The 23,669-nt window shown below is 39.6% G+C and overlaps 1 protein-coding gene across 1 annotated transcript in view; it reads right to left on the reverse strand.

Moving 5' to 3' along the window:
• FAT3 (FAT atypical cadherin 3) overlaps positions 1-23,669 on the reverse strand; it is a 394,564-nt gene that overhangs the window by 49,411 nt on the left and 321,484 nt on the right. The window contains exons 11-14 of the mRNA XM_086882161.1: positions 16,948-17,144; positions 15,710-15,863; positions 14,609-14,842; positions 677-1,066 (exon numbers count right to left, since the gene is read on the reverse strand). Coding sequence (XP_086738287.1) covers positions 677-1,066; positions 14,609-14,842; positions 15,710-15,863; positions 16,948-17,144 — 975 coding nt within the window. The remainder of the gene's footprint in view (positions 1-676; positions 1,067-14,608; positions 14,843-15,709; positions 15,864-16,947; positions 17,145-23,669) is intronic.

Consider the following 23,669-nt stretch of genomic DNA (forward strand, 5'->3'; position numbering starts at 1 on the left):
GAATATATCCCACTAAGGATATTCAAAGAAAATGAGCCATTTACACCAAACATAATGCCTTTCTTAGGTCATTCTTATAGAGAAGCAGTGGTGTACTTCTAAAATTTGTGATGTATAACCAAAAAGACCTCAACCCAAGCCACGGCTGAAATAAAAACAGATGAATCAGAAAAACCTAAGTCAGGAAAGCTGCATAATGGTGATCACATAATAGGAATGAATTAGTCCTAACAGGTCCTTGTAGCACTGGTAGATGCTTTCTAAGGGGCAGACAGTAATCACATAATAGGACTGAATTGGTCCTAACAGTAGCACTGGTTGATGCTTTCTAAGGGGCAGACAGTTGAGGCTGTACTCAGCTGGTAAGCAAGCAAACATTGCAAGTGTTCAGAAGTGGTTTGCACAGTTTGGCTAATAGGTTGTCACATCTATATTGGCTGCAACAGACTTACTAATGGAGAAAAGTATTCTCCACTTGAGCTGGGGCAGCCAAGTGTGACCATAATTGACAGCACTCTCCAACCTAAAATTGCTTTTTAACTCTGTAGTTAATTACGCAATGACAAGCTGTAAGTCTCTGGCCTTGGAAATCTTGTGGTCCAAGAGGCTTCCCCAAAGCATTCATGTTTTTCTGATGCTTTAATTTAGCACTGCAAGTAAGAGCCACTTTACAAACCTGTTTTTGAGTTAATCCGGAACTTCCCTTTCTCATTCCCTGATCTGATGAGATAGGCAATCTCAGCATTTGTACCAATGTCTTGGCTTGTAGCAAAAACAGAAAGGACCTCGGTGCCAGGTGAGGTGTCTTCAGGTACCGTAACAAGATAATCTCTTCTTTCAAACACGGGAGGGTTGTCATTAATGTCCAGCACTGTAATGGTAACGGTGGCAAACGAGGATAAGGTCAGCACAATGCTTTGGTCTGAGGCCTTTACAGTGATGTTATAGGAGGACTGAAGCTCTCTGTCAAGTGGATGCTCCAAAATAATGATTCCTGATGACCGGTCAACTGAGAAGTAACCATCTGCAGAGTCTGACAGGGAATAGGTGACTTTTCTGTTCACTCCTGGAAGAGAAGCAAATGGTAAAATAAAAATGAGACATAAAGAAAAGAAAAATCTCTCTCCATCTAATGGAAACCCTAAGCAAAATCTGCTACCATGCTGAGCATTTCCAGTGGGGGTAGAGGTAGGAGTGCCTTGTGGCTACAGTATTGCTGAAAGTTTGGGAGATCAGGACATGCTCTTCTCACATGATAAATCCCTTTGGATAAGTTAAGTTCCTTCCCTCATCATGATACTTTTTTTTAAAGATTACTTTGCAGAACTGCTGTGTACTGAAACCTGAAAGCAGAATCCAGATATGGCCCTTGCCCAGAACAGCTTATAATTGAATTAGATGAGACAAGCAGAATGCTGAAATTGGAAATGTCTCAGAGCACATCTTGAAGGAGTAGAAATGTACATAAGGGGAAAATAAACCCATAGAAATACATCAGAATGTACTTGCTACCAGTGCTGCCTTGATCCCACTGTTGAGCAGAAAAATATTATGATACCTATTAAATAAAAGCTGCATTAAAAAACTCCTGCCAGAATATGAACATTTTAAAAAGGGAAGTCCCTCTGTTCCCCAGTCTAAGAGCAAAAATCGAGTTGTACAAAAGATATCCTGTGTTTTTAAAATTGTGCCTGTATTTCCCAACGCAAAGCACCTATCCACCTGGCTGCTGAATATGCAGATCTATGCTAAGGTTGTTGTCAGTAATAAGGCCTGAGGGGATGGTACTGACTTGGTTTCTGCACTACAGCGGGATAGCCATTTCAAATCTAATTAAAAGTGAACACAGATACAAGCTAATTCAACTCCCTTGATGCTAGTTGATTTTGTGATTTTGTCCTGGGTGCTTCAGTAAGAGACTATAACTAAAACACAAAGACCCACTAAAATGGAGAGTCTCTGTTTTTAACATCTCTCACTTGAGAATTTGCTGCTATTTTTGTTGGAGAACAAACTTTACAAGCCTGACATTAATCAGATGAACAAGAGCTACCAATCCCTTCTAGGCATATTTTGTTAATTTAAAATTTGTGACAGTATTATTCTGCTTTCCAGCAGCAAAGCATTGTAGAAACGTCTGATCAAAAGCAGCACAAATCACAGCTGTTTTCTGCTTGATGTAGCAGGAGTTGAGCATCCACACAAGGGGGAGCTGGGAGACTCTTTGTTGAATCACACGCACATAAAAGCTAGAGGAACTACAATGTCCCAGACCCTACTTGAAGGGCGTTAGGAATTACTGTATGGCTCTTCAGAGAATAAAGTTTTTATGCAGTGCTTGAGATACCAGAGTATATTTAAAAGGTTCAAATGTCTTTTAAACATGGAACAAATTAAATGGCAATACTGCAGTGAATGACTCTGTTAGGTTTTTTGTGTTGTTCTGGTTTGGTTTTCCATCACAGCCGAGCCCCTCCATTCACCATGGCATCACAAGTGTCAAAAAATGAAATGTCCCACCTTCAGCAAAACAGCAAGGCAATCAAGAAAGTGACTCTTGTCCTATAGAGAAGGAACTGAGCTCAGCCCATGAACTCACAGGAGCTGCCTTCATGTTAAAACATTAGGCTTTGAATACCCTACAGCTGCTGGAGAGCACAGTCACCCCTTTCCTTAGTCTCTTGATACATACACCCGAATACTCTGCCAGCTGACAGTCAACCAAACTGACAAACATTAAAAAGGAGTAAAGCCCTCTAGAAAGTGGAAGATTTTTCAAAATCTGAATGGTTGGAGGTATCTATATTCCCAGCTGGGGAGATCTTCGCTTGGACATCCTCCACAAACTTCCACTTAAAAAAAATGACAGACCTGACCATAACAATTACTGAGTTAGTAATAACAGCTGATCCTCAGCGATGCTGGAAAATGGGCTTTTTCTCCTCCTTGATTCAGAGCATGACACTGAACACCCAACCTACAAAGGAGTTTTAACTGTAAAACTATTTAGTATTCTCCACCAGCCACTCTTGGTGCCTGCCAGTTTCTACACAGTGTCAAACACTCCTCTGAGGCAGGGGGCCTTAAGCCACCTTTTACATGTCTGTGACTGCAGGAGAGCCTTAGCCTGGCTTGCACTTTTCTCTGGCAGAAACTCCCTTTTTGATACTCAGTACAGCATGCCTGTACACAAGACAGAAGATTCATACACCACAAGTCCTTAAGGGCCCAAACAGCTAGAAAGGAAATGGCCAACAGATGCCTTGAAACACCATGAAACTTCAGCAAAAGGACCTTGCAATGGGAAATGGGGAGAGAGAATTTGGTAGATGCAACACCATGGAGGGCAAGTTTATGTACAGGAGGTAATAACTCCAGTAAAAGCAATGTGACATATAATCCAGCCCCTCTTCTTGTATTCTACTTTCTAAAAGAGATGCCCATGAATTAACAAAATATTAATAATGTTTTTTAAAGCAATTTCTGGTATTCCTACAATAGAAAGAGGTCAGACATAGATTATCGTGTTCTGGGTGCTCACTCTAATATATGGAATTTTGAATCTTGAAGGTAAGTGCTTTTATTTTTCCTCCCTGGAAAATGAGAGAGAAATATAGGAGTTCCAGAGCCATAGGTTATCTTGTACCAGTCTGGTATGATGAATAGTCTAATTTTTCCCATGGGACATGAAAGAAAAGCTCTTACAGGTGAAAGTGCCTTTTTATGCACAGAGAGACAGAAGATAGGTCAGAAGACCTGTGTAGGGATACAGATACCAACCCTTGGTGGCTTTTGGCCCAAATGCCAAAAGGAGAAAAAAAGGGAGACATACAGAGGGAGATCTTAGCTTTGTGCTGACCCTCTTGTAGAGTGTTTTGGTGGGTGGAATTTAGTATTTGCTTCTTAGGGGTAAAATCAGTGAAAAACGATGGCAGAAACAGCACTTTGAAGTGTGGCGTTACATCAGTAGCAGTTTCTACTGAGCTTTCTGACCCAAGGCTGGGAGAGAAATGGACATGAGGAAAAGATGGAGTAGGAAGCTATTTCTACTGAAACTGCTTTATTCCAGAGGCTACCCTCTCCTGAGAGACAAGTGTCCACAGGTGTGTGTCAGTGGCATCCCTGCCACAGAGGTGATAGCAGATTCTGCTATGACTATAAAGGAGATACCTTCTGTGCTTCAGTGCCATAGTTCCTGCACTGGTAAAGAGAGCAATCCTCCCACACTGCTTGCCTACAGCTGTTGGGGGATTAATGTTTGCAAACTGTTTGCTGTCAACTCACTCACTCAAACTTCTCATATTTCTAAGGTGCCAATCATGAACATGAGCTATTTGAACACAGAAAGCCTTTGCAAGAATCACTATTACAAAAAGAAAATTGCAGTACATATTTTTTTTTAAATAAAGGAATAAGGTAGCACATTTTCTATTTATACTGGTATTAGCATATGATAGAATATTGCCCTTTGCCAAATCTCTGGTGTGAAGAGTTTGTAAAACATACACCCGCCTAGTACCTCAAATGCCATTCTTCAAATAGGCTTTTCTTCTTGGTTTTTTCTGTACTAAAACAAAGGGGCACACACTGAATGTCAAATTATGACAACTTCTATGTCATTACTACTTTAAATAGCATCAGGAATATATAATAACTTCTCTTCATAATTCAGCACTGTCAATATCCTCCTTGTATAAAGTATAGAATCACAGACTCATTCAGGTTGGACAGGACCTTTGAGATCATCGATTAGCCCAGCACTGTTGAGGCCACCACTCAACCACATCCCTGAGTGTCACATCTACACATCTTTTAAATACTTCCCAAAGTCGTAACACAACTACTTCCTTAGGCCTGTTCCAGGGCTTGACAATACTTTCAGACAAGAAATTTTTCCTTCTCTACATCTTAACCTCCCATGGCTTAACTTGCTGCCATTTCCTGTTGTCCTATTGCTTGTTACTTGGGAAAAGAGCCTGACCCTCAACTCACTACAACCTTCTTTTAAGTTGCTGTAGACAGAGACAAGGTGTCCCTGAGCCTCCTTTTCTCCAGGCTAAACACCCCCAGCTCCCTCAGCCCCTCCTCACAGCACTTGTGCCCCAGACCCTTCCCCAGCTCTGTTTCCCTTCTCTGGACATGCTCCAGCCCCTCCATGTCTTTGTTGCAGTGAGGGGCACAGAACTGAACACAGGATTTTGAGGTGCAACTCAGATGAAAATGGTGGCATTACAACACATTTTGATCCAGACTGACACCAATTAAAAGGCTGAGCATTATTAACCCAATAGGCACAATCCCATATGACAGTAAGTTTCTGCAGTGGGCAATACCTTTATTCATCACACATGAAGTATAAGTTATACACATTAAAAGCCACATTGTGTTTCTCCTTTCTGTTTTCATCTGTCACCCTGAACTCTTTTCTAAATACATTTCCCCAAGTACAGCTAGACCACTCGTTTTTGTTTTTGTCTGAAAAATGACAATTAACTTTTGTCATCTGCTCATTTTCATCTTGAAAACCTATGAAAAGAAATGTAATAGCATGTATTAAAAATAAACAAACAGGAGGCAGACCAGAAAGCAAGCTGAAAAAAATTTATTTTTCAGTTTAGCAGTGGTTTGCAAACATACAAAGCAAGCTATCTGATTATTGTGCTTTCCCTTGCCTCTTTTATGGTGTAGTGATTAACACTGGTGTGTACCTATGACCTTTCTTGACAACCCAAATGTTAACCACAAGGCCAATTCCGAGAAGACAAAAGTCCACAACTTCGTTAACAGCAAACAGGACAAAAAGATGAATTCTAAACCAGATTTTGTAGTACTCTACTTCATCATTTTGAGATGAAAGAGAAATCTTGCCTGAAGTACCTTGTTGAACTGTAGAAGAATATATAGCCCCAAAGGGAAAATATTTCAAGTGATTTTTACAACTTAAGCAGAAAACCTGGCCGAGTCTAATCCATAACAGTGCTACCAGGATAGACTTTCAGTGTTTTTCTCTTTTCTGAGGGAAAAAATAGTGCTAACCCCAGAGGCCTTTGTTCATACCACTGCTCCAACAGTCAGGGTACCATGGGATGAGGGCAGGGCAGAGCTGAAGACAATCAGCCCCTTACTGAAGTGGAATACTTCACAGAAATGGGAAGTATAAACTGTTAGCAGTATGGGACCATCCATGGGTATCTAAACCCCTGCTTTCCATTTCAGCTGGGGAAGGTGTTGTCTTTTTTGGTAGGAAGTCAAGATCTGGATAGTTGCATCATCCTCCATCTCTTTCCATCTCTTTCCTACTAGGGATTTACAAATTCCTGGGTACTGGCTTACATCACATGAAATATATACTTGTTTTCTTCAGTGCTCCTGAGTCAGTTTTTCTGAAGTCGGGATTTGGAGATACCTGATTTAGGGTTACACACTGCAGCTGGAAACATAGAGAAACATAACTGGAAGCAGTGGAATGCACACAGAGAAAGAGATAAAAAACATAGATGCATATATGTAAGCATGAATAGAACCATTAAGATGGAAAAAGACCTCTCAGATCCTTGGGTCCAGCTGTTAACCCAGCTCCAAACCATGTTCTCAAGCATCACATGCGTGCACATTTTAAATACTTCCAGGGGTAGTAATTCCACCCTGGAGAGCCTATTCCAATGCCCGTCAAAATTCTAATTATTTAATTTTAATTTTTTCCTAATATCCTATCTAAACTTTTCCTGGCACAACTTGAGGCCATTTCCTCTTATCCTTTCATTTGCTACCTGGGAGATGAGACCAACCCCCACCCCAATAAAAGCTCCTTTTAGATAGTTATTAAGAGCAAGAAGGTCCCCTCTCAGATTGCTTTTCTCCAGGCCAAACAACCCCAGCTCCCTCAGCCTCTCTTCATCATATATGTTCTCAAATAGTTTGTATACTGTATTTTATATTTATGTGTATGTGTGTATATACAGAGAGAGACTATTCATATACACAGAGGTTTAAGTGATCCAATTTAAAGACAGAGTTTATTCAGTCAATATAATCCAAGCAATACAATTCTCCTTTGTCTTTGCCTCTATGTTGTTAACAATGTCTTGGAAATCTCAAAAATTAAAGAAACTACTAGAAATGAGAAAGTGTAAAGAGAGCTGGAATCTTGAGAGGTCATCTAGTTTATCCCTGCACAAAGACGAGATGGATGCAATTTATCCCCAAACAGAGGCCTATCCTTTGATCAGGAACTTGCATAACCTCCTTTGATAACACACCCCAGTGCCTCACTTTTCTTACAACAAAAAAATCTTGTCCTGATTTTTGTCTGAGATTGAATACAATTAATAAAAGACAAGGGAAAAAAATTTGAAAGAACAGGGGTCAACTTCCTTCCTCAGAGATACTTATCTGATAGCTAAAAGCTGTTATATTTTATCATCTCTTTTTCCCCTGCAGACCCTCTCAACTGTTACAGTATTTCCTGAATTTTACTTCCAGACTTGCGATCTCTTTTGTCAATCTCCTACATCTTCCTGGAAGATGTAGCCCACATCTTGGAAGTGCTGTACCCAAAACAACCTTTCACTTCAGGATTTGCCAACACCAAATAAACAGAAAGGACTACTTTTTTTCCAGCACTACTCTGGTTTACCCATCTCATTAGAGTTGGGTATATCATTAAAGTATATGCCTTTTCACACCAGTATGAAAGTGTAAATACCTTCAGCCTGTGGGTCACAGCAATACAGCAGTTCTGCTGCCCAGGCAGTCACCACCCAGACAATAACAGTGCACTTGTTCTTCTTGCCCAAACATGAGACATCACATTTATCTTGATGACTTGCAGTGTGTTTTTCCATACCACTCTTCCAACTGTTAAATACCACAACTGTGGATTTGACACTATCCAGGGTAACTTGCAGCACCACTCTGCTTTCTGACATTTAGCAGTACAGTCCTTATGCCTACTTATGTATTCAGGAATCAAAATAGCGATGCTGCACCCAATATCTTTCTTAACTTACCCCTCTACTACAAACTCCCCTGACAGCAGTTTGGCAAAGACCATGTTTCCCTGGCTTGCACATAAAAACATGGGGCAGTACAATGCCATAAAACTCACTAAACCTAACCCATAACACCCATAATATTTATTTCAATATGGCCTCATCACGTTGCAGAAGGAAATGAGATTGGTTTGATGACTTCCAGTTCCTGAACACAGACTAGCTTTTAGTCATCTTGATGCACACATCCCATTATTTTAATGCAAGGAGGGTTACTGCATTCCCCTGACTATCCCTGAAGCTTTAAAAAGATGGCCCTCTGAGGGATTCAACAGGGTCATACTGAATGCTTTGAAAGAGGCTTTCAAAATCCCCGAATACCTTGTTTATTTACCTCCTAACAATAAGTCAAGTCGGAACTCCTAAGAGCCTGACAATTTTTTTATTTGGCAATTTTTCAGGGATCCAGTGTGCTTTACCTCTGCATTCCTATTAGTGCTTTTCCCTTTACTAGGAGGTAAAAATCTGGGTTTTCTCCTGAGCAGCTTATTGAGTGAATCTGGACCTGCACGTGTCTGTAGGACTGGCCAGACAAATGGGGAATGTGGGGCATTGACCTTCCACTTCCTTATGGAAGACTGCACAGAAGTCTAATAGTAAGGATACCTTTCCAGGAAGAAGGAGCACAAGGGTACATCATCATGGACTATTACTATTCATTGAATAAGCTCTAAGGAACAGGGCCTAAGGAACCAAATCAGCAACCAGGCTATACAGCCGTGTTCACTCCTGCCTTTTGTTTTGTATTCTGTTTTTTTGGTTGGTTAGTTTTTCCTTTTTTTTTCTTTTGCTTTGTCTTTTGGTTGATTGGTTTGTTGGTTTTAACTTCCAAGGCTGATTTTTGAATTCTTTCTGAAACAGCTTCAGTGACAGTGGACAGGCCTCCCTACTTCAACTATACCTCTTAACTTATGCAATCCTGTTTTGGATTGCTAGAGTAAAAGGAATTAATAATTCATGTCTCTCTCATCTCCTGCATTAGAGCCCTAACCCGGGTATTATTTTAAAAGTGTGTGAGGCAACAATGTGGATGAAGATAAAGGAAACACCATGCATATTTTAAAGAGAATGAGTCATCCTCTGTAAAGTATCTTGTAATATTTATTTTACAAAAACTTAGAAAATACCCAGGAGTGCCATCTAGCTGGCCTCATTGCCAAAGTTAACTACTTATTAGCTGTCCAGTTTTAATAAATCTTCTGTCCTATTATCTGTTATTCTTTTTATTCATGTTTTGATCCTCACTTTCATCTTTTTCAGATGCTGAGTGCTCCCAAAGTTTCTAGGTCTGTTCTAAGGGACATGCCTATTAACAAACACACAAAGCAGAGGTTTGCTGTGTACTAGTTTTGTGAAAATCAGTATCTGCTTCAGCATTTCTATTATTTTGTTAATGACCATTACACATAATTCAGAGAGCTGCTCTCCAATCAAGCTGTGACTGTCTTACACTTCTCTCTGACAGTCCTGCAATCTCACGCAGCAACACTTTTCACTTCCCCAAGCCCAGCTGTGAGGCAGCTGTGACTGCAACAGGCCCAGTTGCCCTAATGCCTTGAAGACCAAAGCCCATCACTGATGAGGATGATGTCTGTACTCTAGCTCCCTGCATGTATTCTTGAAAGTGGTGACCCACTGAACAGCCTATGTGACTTTTTTCCATGCTGGGCTCACCAGCATCCTGATGCCACTTTCTCAAAACCAGTGATAAATCTCACAGAACTGTCTATAGCCCTTGGTGGCTATTTCTGAGAGATACTTCATTTTTATTGTTTTAGTAATTTCTTCTTTTTTTCTCATTGACACAAAGAGAGGACAGGAAGAAAAAGAAGATAAAACTTTGCTTGCATCCCCAATCTCTTGAAGGTAGGTACACACAAAAAAATGGACTGGTTGAAACCTGAAGGAGAAGTCATACTACCATTCTTCCCTAGTAAAGAAATTTATTATTTCCTGTGCAGGTGCCTTAGGAGCACATATGGTAAAGGTCTGGGTTTCAGCTTTTTTTGACAAAGCAGGTCTTTATTGAAAGATCAAAATCAGCGAGGTCAAACCTTGCAGGAAAAATATAATTTTTGACACAGGTTTCTTTGAAATCCAACATAAAATTTTTCATCAGAACCTGAAAGAATATGGCACTCCTTCCCCCAGCTTTCCAGTTCCCCTATCAATTCTTGTTGGAGAAGTTTGGGTTTAGGAAGCTGATGTCTCCTACTAAGAACGTCAAACAACTTCCCCCAGAAGGGCTGAGTCTTTTCTGTTTTCTGCAGCTCTTCCACTTTGTGTGAAAAGATGAATAATTAGCTCCCCACACCAAGAATCAGACTGATTAGAAACTTGATTGATTTAAACTCTCCAGATTAAACACAAATGCACTAATCAGCTGACAGCAGAATCCTTCTCATAAATCCTGGTCTAAATAATATTTAACTCTATAAAACTGCTTAAAGACTAAAATCAAATTCAACTACAATTAACCCATATAACCTGGCTGTATAAACATATCTGTGGGAGGGTCACAAACCTTATTCTGGCTTCCTGAATTAGATTTTCAACACCCATGTTTTCTCTCACAGCCACCTAAGTACCAAAGCTTCAAATACTAGAAACAAAGAACGTAAATCCAGGCTCATCATCCAAGTCTGCTGACCCCAAAACTAGCTGGATGTTTTTTTTTTCAGAACTGGTGAATAAACCTTAGACCATCCTGCTCATGAGGCTACAAGCCCTGCAGAAGCTGGGACACATCTGAAACTCTGGGCAACCTATGCACAAAAGTGAGAAAATATAAGGTATTATATTAATAAATTAAAATAAAATGAATTTAATTAATAAAGCTTTGAATAAGGTAGCACACTGAGTGTTGTTTTTCTAGGTTTCATTACTCAATGCTATTAAATCTGCTGTAAGACATGGGAGGGTAATTCCTGAAACTACACTTTTTTTCATGTACAACAGACCATGGTGAGGATATTACACTTTTGTCTGTATCCACAATGCACGTCTCTGGTTATTCCCAGAGGACCTCTAGGGTGCTCATGCTGCAGAGTACTCAATCCTTGGAGGACAGCACTCTCTGTCCTTGGAGGTAGCCAAAAGCCATCTGGACTGAGTCCTAGATAACCTGCTGTAGATGTCCCTGCTTGAGCAGGGGGGTTGGACAAGATGCCAGCTAGTCAATGGAGCAGCAGATCAGTCTCATCAGTGACTCTGAGAAGCTCCTAGATTTGCCTTCCCAAACCAAACAATCAATACCAATAGCTCCCAGCAGCTTGCATGTTACCACATCTCCTGTGGTATGGGCCCTGGGCTGGGGAAGGGCTGTGGGGGTGAGGGGCAGCTGAGCACAGAGCAGGGCAGTCTGCACACTGCAATGAACTCTGCAACCAAATAAAAGACACTCCTGACAAGTTTTTACCTACATGCCTGTGTTTTCCTGCATGTTGGCTGCATGCAAGGTGCTGGCTCAGAGATGGCCCAGTCCATCTGTACTGCCTGGTTGTGCAGGGAACAGGGATGATCTGCCACAGCTTTAAACATCAGGTAATGGAGAGAGAGGCTGGAAGGCAGTAGTGGCAGGCAAGACAGAACTGCCTGACAAGGCTATTCCCATTCTGAGCAAAACTAGAATCTCATTTTCATCATAAACCCAGAAAAAAATCAGTTGGTCAGTGAAATCACTAAACTGACTACAGATGTGGATGGCTGATGCCCCAGTGGTGATGAAGAAGACTGCAGAAGGATGGATAATGCACTGTTCATTTTTAGTACAGTTAAGTACTCCTGCCTGTGGTAGACTACACCATCAATCATCATGGAAACAGGCCTGAGCACGGAGGTCATTCACAAAACACAGCATCTTCAAGTGAGGCAGGATTTAACCATCTCTTAAAGCACTGCTGAGCTTGGATGATGCTGTCATTTGTTCTTGTACTGTGTGAGCGAGGCCACAACACTGTGCATGCAGAACACATGAGCAGCACTGGAAATGAGTATGTGCCTGTGCCTCTGCTCTGGGCTCCATATTTTTTCTAAAGGTTATCAATTTTTTAAGATCATACTTGCCACAATGTCCCATGTAGCTTTCTTCAAGAGTTGCTGCCCTAGTATGACCCTAATTCCTTTGAAACAGGCTGATACAGCAGCTGTGTGATGGGTTTGTTCAGGTAATTATACCTCAGCATACATTCCACTCTCCTTGTGCCTTAATTTGAATAAAATGGAGTAATTTGGCACTTTGCTTTGGAGACAGTGGGAGGTGAAAAATTCACTGCTTTCTGTGAAACTCTCTAAGAAATGCAGACCCAGTATTTCACTTTAATTTCTTAGTTTGAACATTTCCAAATCTGCTGGTGGTGAGTAAGTAGCAAATACCATATTGTGGAAATACTAAAAATTTCCAATTGCAGCACTATAGGAGAAAGAATTGTTTTCAATTAAAACTACTAAAACATCCTAACAAATAGACTTCTGTATATTCTCTCTTTCATGAGATCATGTAATTTAAGATCCCCAGCTGTATGTAGAGGTTATAGAAAATGAACTTGTGTGCTACTAAACAGTTAAAACTGTTTTCTTCTGTTGAACACTTTGAAGAAGGATCACAATTCTCCCTCAGTGTGTCCAGCTGATACAGCTAGTCTCTAAGTATGTATCCAAATTATAAATACATTAAACAGCAATTTATGGTCCAGTCCTAGAATTTCACAGGATATTATGCGATCAGGAACTTCAACAGATATCAAAGGCACAAGGCAGATATAACACTATTTTTCTTTTAACTGGAAATTGTGTTAATTATTTAACAATGTCTGAACACTCAGGATTCACTCAGTATTCTCAGGATTTTGTTAAATTGTGTTTAGTTGTGGACCACAAAGGGACTTCTCTCAAGTTTTCTCTCAATGGCTTCAATATTCATACTCCTGTCCTTACACTACACAGCCCTTCAAGCCCAAAGCAGAGGAGGCAAATTCTAAGAATGATCACAAGATGTTTCCTGAATGTTAAAAATTTATTTTTACGATGATTACTGCCTCCTCCACTGATGTTTTCAGGATAACACTTCAAAAAGTCTTAGAGGAATATCAATAACACATTTTTTCTCTCATGGGAACATTACACTACCTGAACTCATTCATTATCTAGCAACAGGGAATCAGTGATTTTAATAGGGGCTAACGGAACAGTAATTAGAACAAAATCCAGTTTTAGGGACTTTTTAGTCCTTTAGTTATGATACACTGTATGGTTTGGTTTTCAGGTCTAAGCATTAAGAAGTACATAGCCCCTTCTCATTCATCATATCCAGCCCTCCCTTTAACTTCCCTAGTTTCAGAAGGGAGGTACAGCAACTAGCTCATGGTTTGTGTTTTGTTTTTTTTTATTGTTAACCATCTAATTATGTAAAGTTGGTGCTAGCAAGAACTTTTATTGACAACTTTTAATTCTAATTGTGTCCCCTCTCTCCTTGAATGTCACCACACGAACAAGAAAAAATGGTAATTAATACAACAGTGGAAAGTAACAACACTGTCTCTTCAGATGGTTCAGTAGTTTACCTCCAGTAATTGGCTCTTCACTGCAGGAGAGGATCATAATTTTAATTGTGAGTTTTCAACCATGGCATATACTGCAGCTCTTCATAGATACATTAATGAATGTTTGCTGCTCCTTTATGAATTCCTGTATATCTAAACTATCAGTCTTGCAAAAAACTGAGACTTACAGAATGCACTCAGAAAAAAAAGTATTTTTTTTTCATTGAATGAAAGATCTGCGTGATTTTGCATGAAACTACTCAGGCCATAGTTTCTACAAAACACCTCCAAAAACACAGGAAGAAAAAAAACAACAAACAAAGTTATTTATTTCAACTCAAGTGAACGACCAATTTTTTTTTCTAATATTCAGTAGGATTTACCACTGTATTATGCAAAAATACTCCCCTTTAAGTATTCATAATTGGGCCCACATTTCAAGGCTAAGGTCCTCATATAATAAACTATTACATTTTCAAAGAATGTGCAGTTAAATAACCAGAACATTTATAATGTATATTCACAGTGTACAATAGCTTTATGCTAAAGTAACCAGCTGGAACAAATGGGAGCTATTTCAGTCTAAAACTCTAGAAAAGCTGTGATTAATCAGGTATAGGTCCCTGTGGCATGTAACTATATTATTTGCATAAACAGAGGCACGGGTATTCAAAATCATGGCTCAAAAAAAGAGGTGAGACCACTGAAGGAAAAAAGTTGCAATTTAGCCCCAAAATGATATTTACCCCCTAAACAGAGCTATTGCTGATCAAGAGAAGACTACATGCTCCTGTGGCTGCTGCAATGCTTTTCTGTTTGTAACACCATTGTGTCAAGATCAGACACAAGCATTTTGATGTAAAGAAAGAGAAGAGAAAGAAGTGGGGAGGATAAAAAAGAAGGAGGAGGAGAAAAATGGAAATAATTAGCAACAGAAAAGCAAATCTACATTGTAATTCCACAAGAATTTCACAGAATTTTCATAAACATTTATTTTTTGCAATGTTATCCACTTACCAACATCAGGATCAGTTGCTTGGACTCTTGTTAACAAAGCTTTAGTGGCTGTGTTCTCATAGACACAAGCAGTGTAGTGGTCAGATGAAAACACTGGTGGGTTATCATTAACATCTTCTAAAATAAGATGGATTTCTGACTGGCAAAACCTGCCACCACCATCAGTGGCTCGGGCAACCAAGTTGTATGCAGGGATTTTCTCTCGGTCGAGAGGGGCCAAAGATTTCAGCTCACCTGAAATTATTTAAAAGCAGCAGCTATCATTATTATTGTAGCAACATCACTAATTCTAGACAGCCTAAGTGTCTCAAAACCACGTGTTTCACAGGAATAGGAAAGAGAAAACCAAATCAACACTGCTTATTCCAATGAACAGATTAAAAACTCACAGCAGTGCCACTTCCCCTTCCTCTTTACCCACAAAAGTGAGGTGCCAATATGAGTGCAGGGATGACAAGCCGTTCATGGTGACATGGTAGGCAACAGCTGCCTACAGCTTTACCCATATGAACACCTCCATGTTTTTCCAAGTCAGTCTTTCTGTCACTCCAAGGATTTATAAACTCCTTCAAACAGAAACATGTCCTTTTAAGCAGTACCTGCTGTGATATGACAAAGGGTGACTGTTTTAAACTAAAAGAGGGTAGATTTTGACTAGATATAAGTGAAGACATTTTTTAGAATTAGGGTGGTGAAACAGTGGCACAGGTAGCCCTAGGAACCTTAACTGGATGGGTCTCTGATCAACATGATCTATTTGAAGATGACTCTGCATATGGCAAGGGGTTTGGCCTAGATGACCTTCAAAGTTCTCTTCCAGCCCAAAATATTCTGTGGTTCTATGATAAACCTCTGATCTAACTTGAAGTGTACAGGGAAACAAAAGGATCAATATCCACTGTTCTGGTTATAGCATCCAACCTGGCCAACAGAGATGTCCCTCTTTCTCCCTCCTGTCACCACCATTCAAATGATCACCCACATCTACCAGAACTGGAACAACTGGCTGATAGCCATGTGTAACCTAACTCTAATTAAGGAAATCAGTACCCAGATGTAGAGGGGTTAAGGCTATTCAGAAACATTTGGTTGCTTTCTTACCATTTTCTGGATCTAAGAGAAATTTATTGTTCCCCGAACCATAAAGAGAATAGCGAATTTCACCATTGGACCCGATGTCAGCATCTTTGGCGCTGATTTTGAGAATTACTTTGTTTGGTGGAATGTCTTCAGGAAACAACGCGGTATATGCAACCTAGAGTCAAAAAAAGATGTAAGCTATGCTGTAGCAGTATTTTACAGTCTTGGAAAAACCTTTTTTAAAAAACTATTTGTAATGCATCTTTCTATACAAGAAACAATTTTCCTTTACACAACACGTTCCTAGAAATTCGAGTCACAGTTAAGCTTTCAGGTGTCACAGAAACAACGTCAAATTATGACTGCGAATAAGGCTTATCTTAGGTGCTTAATGCAATACCATTTTGTATCTTCTGTTTATTCAATTGACACCTATGAAATGAAAATCTTGATGAGTGTGCAAACAGAAACAATTGTTTTTATCACCTCATCCTGCAGTCTTGAGGGAAATACAGATTGTGATTCCCCAGAGTGATAGAGTAATTCTTGCAATGACAGTAATCGTCAGTGAGTGATAATGTAATGATGGGAATTACATGAGTATATGCATACACACATACACACACACATACACATATATATATATATATTTATACATATTTTCTGTGAGTAGTACCATTCAGGAACTCTGGGTTTTATCATGTCTTTTCTTTCACACAGACCTTTCCATTGCACTAACATCAGTTCCCTGGATTGCCTTTTCACAGAATACAAGACAGCTAACACTCTGAAAGCTGTGGTCAGGCCACATTGCATACATTCCCAACAACAGGACAGCAAGCTACATTCCTCTGCCTTTTCCACTGGATGTCTGGTATCTTGAAAGTTGAGGAAAGCAGGAGTTAAACTAGACTGATGACATTTCCACATAGGTTGCGAAGGAAGAGCACACTCTTTTTTTGCAGAGGAGGAGTAGCTGCCCAATGCCACCTCACAATGCATCATCTGCAGTAAAGCCAAACAAGGGCACCGTGCACCAGACTCCTTTGCAAGCTTTAGGAGATTATTATCCTTCACTCTTGGCTTCACAGGAATGCTTTATCCTGCCTCTCTCCCAGATCACTGCAGATTCTTCAACTAAGAATGAAAATCAGCAGTGCCTATGAATACTTTGAGTACTTGCAAAGAGCAAGAGACACCCGTAGGGAAAGCATTGCTCTCAACACAGCAGCTGGTTGCCATGGGTGGTGTTAACTCACCTGTTCACAAACTGGATTATTATCATTGACATCAGTGACAGTCACTTCCACAGCAGCTTGGGTCACAAAGAGGCCATCTGTGGCCGTGATGTTCAGATAATAAATGTCTTGCTCTTCCCGATCCAGAGGCCTTTTAACATAAACTTTCCACTCATTCTGAACCAGTCCCAGAGCAAATTTCCCTTTGGGATTCCCTCCTGCAATAAGACAAGCAACACACAATGAGCTGTGTCTCCCTTCAGAGCTCCCACCTGGTTTAAACACAGAGACATATCACTAAGCAGCCATCATTTCTTTCACAGCTGTTGGTGCTTCCCAACTTGCAGACTCAGGAAATCTGTAATGAAATTACACTTTCTGTGTTTATTGCCCCACAAATGCCCTGTATGAAAGTGAACCGATAACTTTCAGTGGGGAAAAAAAAATCCATTTAGCAGAGCTGAAGATGATCTCTTGTTCAGTTCCCCGTAAGGGTAATCAAATTCAAACTGTGAACAATCAATAGTCCTCTCGGGCTGGTACAATTGTCTTTCCACTTAGTCTCGGGAGAGGATGTAATACACCGTAGCTCTTGTTACCAAGACAATTTCATTAGCTGTTGATTATGCAATCAAGGACTGGAAGTGGGATCTATTAAGGAATCCTCTAATGAAAGCTTTATCATACAGCTGCGCCATTCTTGTGCTTATTAAAATTCTCATTTTTAAAGAAGTTTACACGACACAGGAAGACACATTAGTATTAAATAGTCCTAACAAGAGGTCATTTGAGGAACAGTTGGAAGATAAGCAGTACAAATAGATCAAATGTATCCAAGAGTGAAATCTGGCGAAAGGTGTGCAGGGGATAAAACAGAAGAGATTTTTTCCATGCCATAACACTGGCACTGAACCTGGCAGTGTTGCTCTTCCACATCATTAAATTGCCTGGTGACAAAAACAGGTTGGGAAAGTTTTGCTCCACACCATCCTCAGGAGCGGGGAAGGGAAGGGATGGGAAGGGAAGGACATACAGAATAACTAAGGCTGGCACAGTCATTCATGTTTCCAACAGTTATTTACTCTTTTATCTGAAATGCTATAGTCTCCTGCCTGGTCAATAAAGAAAACACCTTCAATCACCTTTGTGTGAGTCTGATCCAAACCTTCTGGCAGACTAGACAGTAAAATCTTTTAAACCAATGCTATGACTTTACTCCGCTTGCCCTATACAGCTGCTTGCTCATTTCCTCCCCAGTGAAAATGGGAGGAGAAACTGAAGGGTAAAAGTAAGAAAACTCATGGGTTGAGACAAGGACAGTTTAATGGTTAAAGCAAAAGTTCTGTGTATAAGCAAAAGAAAATAGAATTTATGGCAGGTGTTCAGATACCTCCAGGAAAGCAGGGCTTTGTCATCCTGACAATTATGTGGGAAGATGAATGCCATTAACTCTGAACATTTCCCCTTCCTCCTTCTTCCCTCAGCTTTTATATGCTGATCATGCTGCCACATGGAGTGGAATGTCCCTGTGGTCAGTTGGGATCAGCTACCCCAGCTGTCTCCTCCCAACTCCTTGTGCACCCCCACCCTCCACACTGCTGGGATGCATGAGGATCAGAAAAGGCCTTGACCCTGTGCAAGCTCTGCTCAGCAGTAACAAAACATTCCTGTGACATCACAAATCCAAATCATAGCTCAATAGCAGATTCTACTCATAAAATTAATTCTACCCTAGCCAAAGCCAGTAAAGCCAACCTCCCAGTTCTCTGTGCCCAGTTTGGCCTGTAAAAACGTAACTGCACATTTAATAATTAAGGATAGAGCACTACAGTCATACCAAACTCATGTGCTACAGAAACTGAGTGAGGATATATTGAAAAGCACCAGGATGCTCCACTGGCTGAACTGTAATTGCAGCTAACCCACTACTAGCCCTTTGCCCACCATATTAAGCTTTCTCCTATGGTCTCCATGCAAGAATTCCAGCTGAGAACTACTTTCCATGTTGCTCATGTTTAAAAGTGCTGTAAAACTATTAAGGAAATGCTTATTCTTTCTCATAACACACAAGAATGTCAAACATGCTAATGTACATTTCCTTACAAATTACAAATTAATCAGGGTTCTGACATGTGTCACAGGATCTATACAAGCTGAATGGAAAGACCAGGTTCTTAAACCTTCCCCTCTAGTACTTCCACTGAATGATTGCATAAGTAAGTATTAAAAAAAAAAATAAAATAATCCAAAGCTGAATTTATTTGTGTTGACTCTGTTGTCAGGCAATTACTGTCTCTGATGTTGCTTCTGTTGTCATAATTCTGTCAGTTCTCAGGGACCTTTTGGTCAAAATAACAAGAGAAGGTCTGAACTTGAAGTTGAGCTTAAAACCAATCAAAAAAGTCTAACGTCCATTCCATACCTTCTTTCTACATCAAAAAGCAGGAAAGAGGTCACAGGCCATAATCTGTGCCTTCTTCATTAGTTACCAGTGACAAGATAGACTGGTTTCTATTTAATACTAAAACTAAGTCAGTTGAGTCAGGCTGAGCAAATCTTTCTTGTTAAGAGTCACCATTTGTGCTAGCTGTGACTGTGCCAAAAAAAGCAAGTTGTAATGAATAGGATTTCCAGAAAATTAGTCAGATAGGCATTATAATTATGAAAGGATTTTGAATCACACAGAACACTAAATTTATGTATCAAATACAGATATTTTCTGTTGATAGAGAACCACCCTTTTTGATCACAAAACTGAGCAGTTTTCCCACTGATTTCTATGGCAGTCTGGGATAATCACCAGAGGACACATTATTTAATCTGTTGTGTCATATAAACACACATTTCTCATAAAAAGGGTTACACAGAGTGTTGATGTGTACTGCTGGCCAGATCTGAATACAATCCAAGGATATCAGAATCTGTCCACTGACTTGAGCCTGAATGTGACTTCAAAGAAGGCAGACCCCTGCTGACTGACATTAAATTCCTTTTATTCAGTTCAATGCCAGCATAAAAAAAGCTTAACTCTCTTTTATAAAAGGCTGTAATCTTGTCATAGTGAGTTTAATGTTGTAAACCATTAATAAAAGTAGTCTTAAATATTCTTATTTTGCTTCATGATATTAATCAGAGCTTTCCTGCATATTAGTCCTTTTGTAAAAGGAAATGATTAACTGTCCTGACCAACTAGAAAGCAATACACTCAAGGTATGGGCATCCCATTGCTAAGAAAAGAGGAAAGGTAAAATCTAATTAAAATCAGCTGGTGGCTTTTATCGTTAGCAGTAACACTACCTTGGAGCAATTTTAAAATTACTGTTGCTTTGTTGCTAATGGAAAGGCTTTTAAATCATACCTAGGAATTTGGGGAATATGTATTAAAAAATGGTCCTTGGGATTTCTTTTCCTCTCCTTTACTCCACTAGAAAAGATTCAGTCTGAATGACCAAGAAACCTGTGCAAGAAGCAGGAATAGGGTTTATCTGCATGTCTTTTTCATTAGCACTTTTGTTTCTTTTTTTTGCTTCTCAGGACTGGCTCTATACTTTTCTGACAGAGAGCAAAGGTGAACTATAAAGTGTAAGTAAAATAATGAGATATAAAACTAAAAACACCACCAGAAAACATTCTTAAAAATAGAAAGGCAAAAAAATGCACACTGTGGCCCAGGAAATCATTCCCTAGTACTTATACATATGTCTTGATGCAGATCTCGTTCTGCAGTGATTAATTAACTTTTTCACTAATATATGCAAGCAGATTCAGTTTCCTAGGGGCATTCTAATTAATTAGTTTTTCACTCTGAATAATGTAGCTTTTCTAAACGGAAGCCTCCTGACTACATGTATTAATGGATTCTTTAAAATCTTTTGGCAGTTTTCTTATGTTCTACTTTGAATGTCACAACAGTGAAGTGCTAGCTACAAAAAACACTCCAGTAACTTTTTAGAAAGGCTTTGAGGCTGAAAGAATCAGCAGTATCTTTTATCTTTTGTTACTTGAAGTTTAAATAATGCTCTCCCTCCCTCCCTAGTCAGCAAATAGTACAAAGCCAAATCAAGCTCAAGTTTAAGTAAAGAAAGAAAACAGCCAGATACAAATGAAATGCAGAGACACAGTGATCCAAAATAAACAAATCCTGACACACATCATTACTAAAGCACACACAGAGGCCATTATAGCAGCTAAAAGGGAATGGGAAACTAGAAGCCAACAGTATCAGTTTTCACTGCAATGCCCCCATATGGGAGGGGGAACTGAATATTTACTAACTTATTTATTTAGCTTCTGTCTTACATTTATGCATTTATTTAGGTACTTTCAATTCCCAGTTAGAACTCCAGGCATTTGCATCACACAAAATCAATAGGTTTATCCTCCACTTCCAGTTTAAGATGCTGCATGTTTATTGAGCTTCTGAAATGATAAATCCAATCCTCTTAGCTTTACTACCATAAAATTGCAGAAACTGTTCTTCATCTGGCAACACAAGGCCTTCCCAAACACTGAAATATCAATTTCTCCAGAATCCCAGTATCTCAAATATATGACAAAAACTGACAAAAGCTAGACCTTTGCTCATACTGGGTAATCAACCCAGCAAATAACCTAGTGTATACAACTTCTTTCTTCCAAAACACACTGTCCATCTTCCTTGTATTCTGCTGAACCAAGCTTAAAGACTATTGACTCCCTAGCTTTATGTACCTGATGAAGCCTAATTAACCTCACTGAGGAACACAAAACACTTTACTGTACCAATGCCTTGGCAGCTGACATTTTTCTGGTGGGTTTTCATGGCTTGCCACTCCTAAATCTCAGTAATATTTGGCTGGGTGTGGGTTGGCTATATATCAGAAGAGCCCTGGTTTTAGACAAACTGCCTCAAATGATATAGGCAATGATCTCAAATGAGCCTTCAAAAGAAAACGACAGTGCTTCCTAAGTGCATTTGTGTCATCTGCCCTTCCTATTGATTTTCTATTAAGATTTATGTATAGTGCTTTTGTTTTGTGAACATCTCCAGCTGCTACTAAACTACAAATAACAAAGAGTAAGTGCTAAATTTTTTCCCCTTGCCATCAAATGCAAATGAAGGTGGATTCAACAATGGCAACTACTTGCCAGTAATCATGGAAAACAATCATAAACTGAAGAAATCCAAGCAGATTTATCCACCCAAATGTATCTACTCCTTTTCAAGATTGACTAGAAAAGTGCAATAGGCATTTGTATTTCTCAAAAGAGCACAAAAGCCTCTTCAGTGATCACATTTGCCCCAGAATGATTATCTCTTATCTTCTAAATAATGAGATTTCCTTCCTTCCTTCCTTCCTTCCTTCCTTCCTTCCTTCCTTCCTTCCTTCCTTCCTTCCTTCCTTCCTTCCTTCCTTCCTTCCTTCCTTCCTTCCTTCCTTCCTTCCTTCCTTCCTTCCTTCCTTCCTTCCTTCCTTCCTTCCTTCCTTCCTTCCTTCCTTCCTTCCTTCCTTCCTTCCTTCCTTCCTTCCTTCCTTCCTTCCTTCCTTCCTTCCTTCCTTCCTTCCTTCCTTCCTTCCTTCCTTCCTTCCTTCCTTCCTTCCTTTCTCTCTCTCTTTCTCTCTCTCTCTCTCTCTCCCTCTCTGTATCTCTCTATCTTCTATGTGCTACTTTACTGCAGATGCCTTTTCACAAAGCTGTTTTTGGTGGATCCACATGACAGTCCCATAATTTTTTTTCTTCTTCCTTTTTATTAATGTACTGTTTTTACTTAGAGTTTGCTGTATTCACAGAAGTTTCTATGAATCAAAATGCCTCCAGAAAGCCACAGCTTTTGAATAATCATCTAGCTAATTTGATTCCATGAAATACTCAAGCCCACTTCCTGAGATCAACTTGAGGTAAAGTGTGAATAGATTATTTTGTGAGTAAAACTGTATTTTAACATGTTTTGACATTTTAATCAAAAGAACCTAATTTCTCCTTGCGCATTTCCCAAGCTCAAATGATATATTCAAAGAAAGTGGAATTTCTGAGCCCATGTGCTTTAGTAATTGTACATTGAGAAAGTTTTGGGCTTTGAAATCTAATGTTTTCAGAAGCTAACAGAGCAGCAAAATACCTGTCATATTTTGAACTGTGACAGAAACCAAGGTACAGAATGATCTATGAGTCAAAACTGACAGTTATTATTCAAAAGTCCAGTTTTTACTAAATTAACAGCACAGGTATGTGAAGAAAAAACACAATGTAACTATGTAACTATGAAAGACATAATTCATTGTAAGAGATGACTGCCAGACTTCACAACAAAGCCAAAGATCACAGCACACTAACATATCTTTGTTACAAACCTAAGGGTTTTCATTTCCCATAGTCCTTTCTACACTGCTACTTCAAATATCCCAAAATCTCTATTATGAGGCACTACTGATTTACAGATGTGGGAAATGGGCTACTGGCAGCTAATGCACCTTGCCCAGAGCCTCTAAATACTGACATTTACACACAGGACTACTTTTGCCCCTATTTCTAATATCCTACAACACATTACACTGTAAACACATAGTCTTTACAAACCTTTAAAGTGAATCCAAAATTTCAAGTTACAATTAATCAACAAATTTCTGGTTGCTTTGAAAAGGATGCTACTTGTGATGTGTAACACAGGCAGTCTGTGGCTAACTGGAGTGTCACATCTCTCCCTACACACCATCCCACAGCCACTTCCATTTTGATAGCTAACAAAGGGGTAGGAGCCTTAT

This window comes from Cyanistes caeruleus, chromosome 3 (assembly GCF_971803275.1).
Source record: "Cyanistes caeruleus chromosome 3, bCyaCae1.hap1.1, whole genome shotgun sequence".
In the NCBI taxonomy this organism is placed as follows: domain Eukaryota; kingdom Metazoa; phylum Chordata; class Aves; order Passeriformes; family Paridae; genus Cyanistes; species Cyanistes caeruleus.